Genomic DNA, 10,717 nt, shown 5'->3' on the forward strand with positions numbered 1-10,717 from the left:
ACACACACACACACACACACACACACACACACAGCCATCTGCAGTTTCTCATGACTGCGAGCTGCAGAAAGAAATGTCCCCCTTTACTTTCTCCCCGCCCCCACAGCCTGCCTCCATTATTCCCGTATTTTCAGAACAGAGGCTAGAGGAAAGAGGGCGAGGAGAAGAAAACCAAATTGTGTGGCTTAATTGACTAAAACAGACCGTTTGAGATTATTATTTAATTCCATCGGTCCTCTCTGTCTTCTTTTGGGACAGCCACCCTCTGCATTGTCATAGCGTTTCTGCTAGGCGCCGGAGTCGCCAGGGAGAGAGGAGGGGTCGGATGGTCTGATTAGCCGGGGAGAAGCCCTCTGTTTCGGTGGGAGGATGAGCCATTGAACGGTGCAGCTCTACTGGTTGGAAGCGGGCCAGGGTCGCTGCGTTGTGTGTGGGAGAGAGCTTGTTCAGAAGGAGATGGGATGTCTTGGCTCCGTTGTCAGACCGGTTTAACGGAAAACGGGAATCAGGTTGCAACTCTTCTCCTGTGTGAGTTGCACCGGTCACTATTGCATGGATGCTGATGCCGTTCTAGGCCGGGGAAACAAGGATTTTACCAACTGGATTTAATGCATTTTTTATTGGGATTATTTCGGGCTCGACAAATCTAAAACATCCGTGTGGGATTTTATGTCTGAGCGACCCCGACATTTTTCAAAGGTAAACGTCGATCTTTGCCTTTCTGCTGTATCGCCCCATATCAAAACGTCGGCCGCTTTCATTCTTTATTCGACCATGTGTGCGGGTGTAAATTAACATGGTCCAAATAGTCTATTCCCGAAAAATGCGGGTTTGTGTTTTGACATATCGCTGGGTAGGCTAGAACCGAATATCTAAAATGAAATAGCTAGCCAACTAACGTTAGCTCAGCAAACCAGCTATAATTTCTGCCCTGTCCACCGATGTGACCAGAGACATCCATCCTCTAGCCTACCAAGGGATGCATTCAAAACTTGTCTCGTTATGGGTAAAGAAAATTCGGCGACTGAATCATTCTGACTAATGTTATGCCGAGCTACAGCCTGTTTACCGATTCAACCTCACAATGCTGCTCCAGTCACTAGACTGGCATCGTGGCTATTTTCCCCATGTGATTGGTTGTGTTATTACAGTGTTAAGTACGGTGCGCGTGTAAAGAGAGCCTGCATACCAAGTTGCAGATATTGTTTCCAGTTTAGGGCCACAATGATACAAGAAGAACGTTCTGTGCTTCAACTCGTGCTTTCGCCTAATAATGTTACAAGGTAACATGTCAAACCTGTCAGCTACAGTCACAGATAGTTATTGTCATAACTAGACAGTCCATGTAGACTCCACGTTCAATTGCTGTAGTAATTGTGTTATGGAAATATCCGGTTCTTAACAACAATGGTCTTGTGTTCCTAGTAGATTTGGTCTGACTGCTGTCTCATGATGTTTCTGTACTGTGAATGGAAGGTTATCTGATGAGTTTGATAGTGTAGTTTATAATTACCTAACGTTATATATGTTTTTGGTAACATTCACAACCATTTACTGTAGCAAGTGTCAACACTTTGTTGCATGTTGTAGCCTTTGATTCTCAGTGAATATTATTTTTATATCACTGAATATTGTATAGCTTTAATGACCATTTCCTCCTTGGAATGGGTTTCCTAAACAGATAGCCCTAAGCCAGTGGTTTGTAACTTTGTCTGTTATTGTGGTGTATATTCTCCCCTAGTGCCTCAAGCAAAGTTTCCTCATTCACTGGTGTAGTTCATTATAACAGAGAGAGAAAATGGATGCTGCCTGTATGTGGATAAAACAGCCAGCTGTCTCTGTGTGTGAGAGTGTTTGCTTGCTGCAGCAGTATCTTTGTCTGCACTGCAGGTCTCAGGGGTCAGCAGATTTTTGGCCAGTGATCTCTATCCTAATCTATCTCTGTCCAGACAGGGAGATCTTGGACAGGCAGCATGAACTGACTGGTATTCAGAAATCTTGGGAAAGCAGAAGAGTCATTTGGGAGAGAATATACACACAGACCAGACTATGGCTGACTGACGTCTCATATAGACCTACATTCTGAGTATGTGGGAGAACTAAACTCCAGGAACTGGGGAGTGACCTATAGTTCTGCATAGCGCACGTCACAGCAGGTAAAACGAGTGCAACACATCAAATCAAATTGTATTAATCACATGCGCCGAATACAATCGGTGTAGACCTTAGAGTGAAATGCTTACTTACGAGCTCCTAACCAACAGTGCAGTTCAAAAAATAATGATAAGAATAAGAGAAAAGTAACAAATAATTAAAGAGCTGCAGTAAAAAAAAATATATATATATATATACAAAGCGGACTGTGGATTGAGACACCCTGTAGGCTAGTAGAGGTACCTGCACTAATCTATGGGAAAACCTTCTTTCAGATGACAAAGGTTCTCCTATTATTAGGAGGATGGAGAAGACAGCTCCTGGGAGAGGTGGAGGGTGTGTGTGAGTGCAGCCACTCTAAGCAGAATGGGAGGGACACAAAACCCATCAAAGGAAGCTGGAGCCTGCAGCCTAAAGACACACACGCGCACACACACACACACACACACACACACACACACACACACACACACACACACATACACACACACACACACACACACACACATACACTGGCAGCAGCCTAAGGGCAGAACTCACACAGGGATGTGTGTTGACATAGTGCTGAACTATCCCTCTCTCTCTCTCTCTGTCTCGCTCTGTCCTCAGTCCGCTGCCAATTCTCACCTCCAATCTCTCACCCTACTGCTATATTGGAGCACATGGTGAGGTGTACTTACTGCCCACACAAAGTCACACGAACATCTGGTATAGTGATCCTATGTTATAAGAGGTGTGCCAGCAGAGTTATGCCAGTTGCCAGGGGGATGACTCAGGGTGTTTATCAATAGGTGATGGCTGACTGTCCACCTGCCCTCGGTCCACTGTCTTGCTGTCCCTGGAAAACATTAGGGGTGGAAAAGGGCTCCCCTGGCTAAAAGGAATTCACAAGCCTGCTAGCCATTCAAAAACCAATGATTTCACATGGTTTCACAAGTTCGCTCCCATTGTGTGTGTGTGTAACATGTTACTGTGTCTGAAGGGGCTACTGGATGTGTGTGTGTGTGTGTGATTTGGAGATGGACAACTATAGAGAACACATCAGAGTGTGTGTGTCTGACGTGACATGTTTTGGAGATAGGAAGGACATTAAAAACACATTAGGACACATAACCCATTTCACCCCTTTGGGGGTTCTTGTGCTATGGCTTTTCTCTCTCCCAGTCTTTACCCTCCTTCTTCCCCCTGTCCCTCTTTCCCCCTCCTCTCCCTCCCTCCTCTTCCCCCAGATGTGAGGATGTGGGCAGGGCCTGAAGAGTTTGTGTTCCCCAGGGTCTCCTCTTCCTGTTACACTGCAGAGACAGTCCACATGTGCTCAACACACACACGTGCATACACACACTAACACGCACTCCCACACTCACATATGCACACACTGACACACACATAATGTATGCATGTACACACACACAACCATACTCCCACATACAGTACAACACAATAACAGACACTTGCAGATTAGCAACATTGTGTTGGAAAGGATAGTGTGTGTATGTGTCAGTCTGATGTACTGTCGTTCCACCTGCTCCAATGTTTACACCCAAACTTGGCAGCGTAGTAATGCCAGTTTTGGCTAACACACACACACAGACATACACAGACACATTATGAACACAAGATAATACAGTGAAATAGGAGGGAAAGAGAAAGAATGGCCTGTCTGTCTAATGCTCTGATTGTCTAGCTGTTGGTGGACTTCCCCCTTTAGGAGAGGAATGTCAGAAATATCCAGCAGGAAGACACACACACACACAGGAAATATAATCTATTGGTCTATTGTGGTTTCAGCTCAGCTAACCTTGTTAAGTCTAAGATGAATTTAAACATTCTACAGCACTGCGTGTGTCTGTGTGCTCTATGCTGAGAGGAGGAGCAAAGACCACATGCCCTTGTTCACATGTTCACTTGTGATTTGTAGTTTTTTGGTTATTAGTGCATGATTAGTGTTGAATCCATATTGCAATGCTAGTTTTCAGATGTTTTACTGAGAAAAAATAGTATCACTGAGCTTTAATAAGCTTTACGTATCGGCCTCAGGGCCTTCGTCAGAGCTTTTGTGAGTTTTTTTAATTAGCACACTTCTGTAGACCTAGCCCCACCCACATCTAGTCCACGCATCGAATGGGGTTGGAGGCGAAGGAAAACCAGATAAGTGCTACCAAATATAACAGTATGCATTTCATAAATATTCAAATAAAGTGTGTATATAAAACGTATTAAACACGTCTGTAAAACCACAATGAGGACCTTGACCTAACAAGCAAGTTTTCATAAATCATTGGGTACAGCATAAGAAAAATGCCAAGAGTAATCTGAAATAGGGGCATAATTCCTGTTCATGTTGGCTGTGTACTTCTCCCTTCACAGAACAGCGCAAACTGGCACTAACCAGAATAGAAAGAGGAGAGGAAGGCCAGCATCCCGTAGTCGCCTCTTCACTGTTGACGTTGAGACTGGGATTTTGCTGGTACTACTTAATGAAGCTGCTAGTTGAGGACTTGTGTGGCGTCTGTTTCTCAAACTAGACACTCTAATGTCATCTTGCTCAGTTGTGCACCGGGGCTTCCCACTCCTCTTTTTATTCTGGTTAGAGACAGTTTGCGTGGTTCTGTGTAGGGAGTAGCACACAACATTGCATGAGATCTCCAGTTTCTTGCCAATTTCTCGCATGGAATAGCCATCATTTCTCAGAACAAGAATAGACTGACGAGATTCAGAAGAAAGGTCTTTGTTTCTGGCCATTTTGACCCTGTAATCGAACCCACAAATGCTGATGCTCCAGTTGTGAAGAAGGCCAGTTGTATTGCTTCTTTAATCGGTACAACAGTTTTCAGCTGTGCTAACATAATTGCAAAAGGTTTTTCTAATGATCAATTAGCCTTTGAAAATGCTAAACTTGGATTAGCTAACACAACGTGCCATTGGAACACAGGAGGGATGGTTGCTGATGATGGGCCTCCTGACGCCTATGTAGATATTCCATTAAAAATCATCTGTTTCCAGTTACAATAGTCATTTTCAACATTAACAATGTCTACACTGTATTTCTGAACAATTTGATATGATTTTAGTGGACAAAAACCCAAAACTTTTGAACTGCCGTGTAAGTCCAAAGTCTGAGTACGGTGAACAGGAGGTCACTTATAAACATCATGGAGAAGTGACCGGATGAAGAGGAACTGCTACCAGACCGTTCGACCGCAAAGACAACATTTAGGCAGTATGGGAAACAGATGGACAGTTCTGAGAGGTTACATCCCGAATCTCGTTTTGACATATAAATGCCTGTTTGGTCCAGTGGGTTGAATAAACTTGGTTTAAGGTTTTTCTAGTCGTCCATTTTAATCCATGTTCAGAGCCTAACACATCTCTCTCCTCTCACTCAGATGACAGAGGGGCGGCGATGTCAGGTCCATCTCCTGGACGACAGGAAGCTGGAGCTCCTCGTACAGGTAAACACACCACGCATGCACACACACACTTAAGGAGGAGGGATAAGGAGACTGCGCCGCAGTGTGTGTGTAAGCTCTTCTATCCGGGCTCAGTTACTGCTAACTGGATGACACTGCACCGTTTTTGCTCACCTGATCCTTCCACACAGACACACACACCCTCTCTCACAGACACACACACACCCTCTCTCACAGACACACACACCCTCTCTCACAGACACACACACCCTCTCTCATCAAGAAATCCAGTTGGTCAGTCATATTGATGCCCTAAACTGTGACTCTCAACCCACTATGTCTCCTAACCTCTACCTCTTGTCCCTACTCTCTCTGTAATAAGGACTGGTTCAGACTCGGGCTGTGGCGGTCATGACATTTAGTCAGCCGGTGATTGTCATGCAAGTAACTGCCGGTCTCACGCTAATTGACAGTTCATTAACATAAACACTTTTAGCATCTTCTGGCTAGCCCATTTTGGAGCCTATTTCAGAAGAACAGAATAGCATATTCTGAGTTATCCTTACAGTGCATTGGGAAAGTATTCAGACGTGTTGTTAATGTTACAGCCTTATTCTAAAATGGATTACATTAATTCATCAATCTACCCCTCATCAATCTACACACAATTCCCCATAATGACAAAGCGAAAACAGGTTTTTAGATATTTTGGCAAATGTATAAATAAATTAAAACAGAAATACCTTATTTACTTGAAATTGAACTCAGGTGTATCCTGTTTCCATTGATCATCTTTAAGCTGTTTCTACAACTTGATTGGAGTCCACCTGTGGTAAATTCAATTGATTGGACATGATTTGGAAAGGCACACACCTGTCTATATAAGGTCCCACAGTCGGCAGTTCATGTCAGAGCAAAAAAACAAGCTATGAGGTCAAAATAATTGTCTGTAGAGCTCTGAGACAGGACTGTGTCAAGGCACAGATCTGGGGAAGGGTACCAACACATTTCTGCAGCATTAAAGGTCCCCAAGAACACAGTGGCCTCCATCATTCTTAAATGGGAGACGTTTGGAACCACCAAGACTCTTCCTAGAGCTGGCTGCACGGCCAAACTTAAAAATGGGGGTAGAAGGGCCTTGGTCAGGGTTGTCCAAGAACCCAATGGTCACTCTGACAGACCACAATAGTTCCTCTGTGGAGAAGGGAGAACCTTCCAGAAGGACAACCATCTCTGCAGCACTCCCCAATCAGGACTGTATGGTAGAGTGGCCAGACGGCAGCCATTCCTCAGTAAAAGGCACATAACAGCTCTCTTGGAGTTTGTCAAAAGGCACCTAAAAGTCAAGATTCTCTGGTCTGATGAAACCAAGAATGAAATCTTTGGCTTGAATGGCAAGCGTCACGTCTAGTGATGCACCGATATGACATTTTTGGCTGATACCGAAATCCAATATTTTCCTTGCCCAAAAAAACAATACCGATAACCGATATTTAAAATATTTGTGGCCTTTTAAGCATTCTTGTACAGTTAAATAGTTAACATACACACATGGACGCAACTGTCTAAGGCACTGCATCTCAGTGCAAGAGGCATCACTACAGTCCCTGGTTCGAATCCAAGCTGTATCACATCCGGACGTGATTGGGAGTCCCGTAGGGCGGCGCACAATTGGCCCAGCATCGTCCGGGCTTGGTCGGAGTAGGCCGTCATTGTAAATAAGAATTTGTTCTTAATTAACTGACTTGTCGAGTTAAATTAAGGTTACACACACACACATACACACACACACACACATACACACACACACACACACACACACACACACACACACACACACACACACACACACACACACACACACACACACACATACACACACACCACACTGACCAAAAGTTATTTTGTTGGTATTTACGTATGTCCCCATTACCAGAAAAACATAATCAAAACCTATTTTTTTTCAGTTACTTGCTGTGCTGTTTCGTTGTTCATATGTTCAGTCGTTTCATTCTCAACCAGAGTCTTTTCGTGTCAAAAAAGATACATGTCAAATAACACTATTTGACGTGTTAAATAACACTATTTGACGTGTCAAATAAGCTTGTTGACCAATCAGGACGTGAACATGACTCCACGTCACATAATCATTTTACGTGTGTTCATATATTTTTTACGTAGTTATTACACATTGATTACACTATCACTCCCATTTTATGTCACAAAGATTAATCGATACATATGCTATGAATCTGGTAAAGTTGTCTCGCACACCTACAGTGCTGGTCATAAAAAGCTAGCTAGCTCATGGATGTAAAAAATGTTCTTCCCCAAAAACATAGCAAAATGACATTGTCTGTTTCAGAAGCTGTAGTTAGCTAGCTAACTATATAGCTAGGTGTCATCATCTAAAATAACCCTAATTTATAAGACAGTTCTTATTTGATTAATGGTGGGCGGACCCATCCTTGTGAAGCTAGCCACCATAAGGACTAGCCACAAAAGTGGACTTTGCGGTTTGCATTCAAAATAAAAGTATGTCATTGACAGTGTTGGAAATGAATACAAGTAGTATAAATATGCCATAATTGAATAGATCATGCTAGACAAGGTTGGAATGTTGTTATATAAATTCAACAAAAGACAATAATTTGTTAATTTGACAAAATCTGTTGAAATCACACTGGATGTATAATACTTTTTGAATTGCATTGGGGGCATACTTATTGCACAGCCTTACCTATGGATTGTGGATCAATGACATGGGGTATCAGTCTACTCAGTGACACCCAGAGAACGTAGCTCTTATTGCGGGACTCAGAAACAACTGTGTATTGAGCCACATTTATTGTCAACCTATGTGTATTGAACACTATTCCCGAGGAAAAGCAATACTGCGGGGATGTTTTGGAGTCTGATAACTCTGAGGACGTTGGGAAAAAATATATTGGGTATTGAGTAGACTGATTGACCCCCAATCCTTAGGTAAAGCTGTACAGTGCAATTTGAATGTCAATACACACTGTTATTGTATTACTAGTATTGGCTGACTGGCGAGGTGCTTTCACAGTCACAGTCCTGCGATAAGAGCTACAATGCTAATATTTGCGTAAACTCTTCACAGTTGTGTTCTGTGAGTGTCACCGAGTAGACTGATACCCCATTTAATTGCCTCACATTCCAACCTTGTTTAACGTTATCTAGTCTAAACATGGCATGATTCCACCAATTGTAACCTTCTGCATCACTTTCAAATAGGTACTTTTATTTTGAAGGCAAACTGAAAATGTAACTATTGTGCCTAATCCTTTGTTGGCTAGCTTCACAACACATAACCCGCTCAGGTCGAGCCACACTAGCCAGATGAAGCTAGCTGTTTGCTTATAACGTTAGCTTCGGGCAACAGGGTTAAGTAGCTGGCTCGCTATTTATTTTCATGAACTGAAGTTCAATTTTAATAGGCGAACAACAAGTGGCTACATCATAAGGATTCCTAAATTGTTAAGAATAATGAAAATGACTGCAGTTTCTACTGGTCATTGTTTTCAGGCAGGTTGTATTGGTGCTAGCTCGGTACCAAGCTAAAGCTAGCTAGCTACCCCAGAAGTTGTGGTCAAACAAATAATGATTTATTACCAACGCGGTATTGTAAACTCATTGTTTGTGGCCGTTGTTTGCTTGTTTGCAGACTTTTTTGTGCAGCTTTGACAGTGCCACTGATAGTAGTGGTGGTGCTTGACTTGCACGTGCAAATTCAGAAGACACAACATTCTATAATAGAACTGTGTTACTTGACGTGTCAACGTAAAAGCTTATTTAACGCGTAAAATATTGCTATTTGACGTGTATCTTTTTTGAAACGCAAAGACCCAAACGGCGTTCCATAGTATGTCGTGAAGCTAATAGCAGTGACGCTATTACTGTGTAATACCGGTAGGGCAACATCTGAAAAATAGCACACTTGGTAGTGTGTACTGGGGCTCGACCAGTCGGCAAAAGCCAACATCACCCACGTCAGAGAACAGTTGATTGTCAAGAGCAATGAATTTTATTATCTTGGTGTTAATGGATTTCGCCTTTGAGTTGTCTCGCTGAAATGTTCTTACTCTTTCAAATGACTGTTCGACTTGTTGACTGCTCGATCCACACAGCAGACATTATGGGCTCGGTTAGGAATGCTGTGTTGCACGTGTAGCGCAAAATTGTGGGTGGCGTCATTACGTTGTGTACCTACGTTATATAGGTATGCACGTCAGCTTTGACATCGGTTTTGAACATTGCGTTAAACTAGACATCGGGCCAATATCGATGTTGGCATTTTTAGCTAATATCGGCCGATTACAATATGTTTACCGATATATCGGATATCCCTAGTTTCTACATAGCAGTGTCATCACAACAATGGAGCACCCTTCTCCCTCCCTTTTCCTCCTAACCATCTTCGGTAACATTGACAATCCTGTGTGTCTGTTCATCAATAAATCCTACTGCTGCTGCAAAGCATGTATAACTAAAGAGAAAGGAGTAGAAGGTAGCTCTGGATGGACAGAAGGAGACAGGATGTAAAGTAGAGGATAGGGAGAGTAGGTCGAGGTGAGTCGAAAGTAGAGGAGAGGAGACGATAGCTCCTGTCTCTTAGTCCGTTTCTAGTAAACCTTCATTGTATGAGGGAGGATTTCTCTCTCCCTCATTTCTTTGCTTCACTCAGCCTATCTTCACCTCTCACTCGTGCTATCCTATTCTCTCTCTCTCTCTCTCTCTCTCTCTTTCTCTCATTCTCTGTCTCCCTCTTTCATTTTCTAAGCCTCATATTTCTCCACATACAGTATACTTGATCATCCTCTCAGCCAGGAGAAAGAGAGGAAGCAGGAAGAGATTAAATAGGAAGGGAGGAGAGGAGAGGAAAGAAAAGAGGATAGACAGAGAGAGAAGGAACAGATACCATTTTCACTCTGCATATAATTATTTCAGCCATCTAGGTCTTCCTCACTCTTTAACCCCTCTCCCCTTCTCTCTCTCTTCCTCGGAGGGCGGATGTTCAGTAGGCCGTTGAGGGGTTAACGGGACCATAGAGAATGTCAATGTTATTCTTGTTTTTCCTGTGTGCTGGATAGAGGAAAGGCTCTCCCCCTTTTAGGAAAGGGAAATAGGGA

The 10,717-nt window shown here is 43.1% G+C and overlaps 1 protein-coding gene and 1 long non-coding RNA gene across 2 annotated transcripts in view; both read left to right on the forward strand.

Annotated features, from left to right (window-relative positions):
• LOC135509311 (FERM domain-containing protein 4A-like) overlaps positions 1-10,717 on the forward strand; it is a 106,276-nt gene that overhangs the window by 32,551 nt on the left and 63,008 nt on the right. Inside the window, 1 exon segment of the mRNA XM_064929854.1 lies at positions 5,541-5,606. Coding sequence (XP_064785926.1) covers positions 5,541-5,606 — 66 coding nt within the window.
• LOC135509312 (uncharacterized) lies at positions 130-4,508 on the forward strand. The gene is made up of 3 exons (XR_010450918.1): positions 130-699; positions 1,950-2,156; positions 2,430-4,508. It is a non-coding gene; the product is annotated as an uncharacterized LOC135509312 (long non-coding RNA).

The sequence above is a fragment of the Oncorhynchus masou genome, chromosome 22 (genome assembly GCF_036934945.1).
Source record: "Oncorhynchus masou masou isolate Uvic2021 chromosome 22, UVic_Omas_1.1, whole genome shotgun sequence".
NCBI lineage: Eukaryota > Metazoa > Chordata > Actinopteri > Salmoniformes > Salmonidae > Oncorhynchus > Oncorhynchus masou.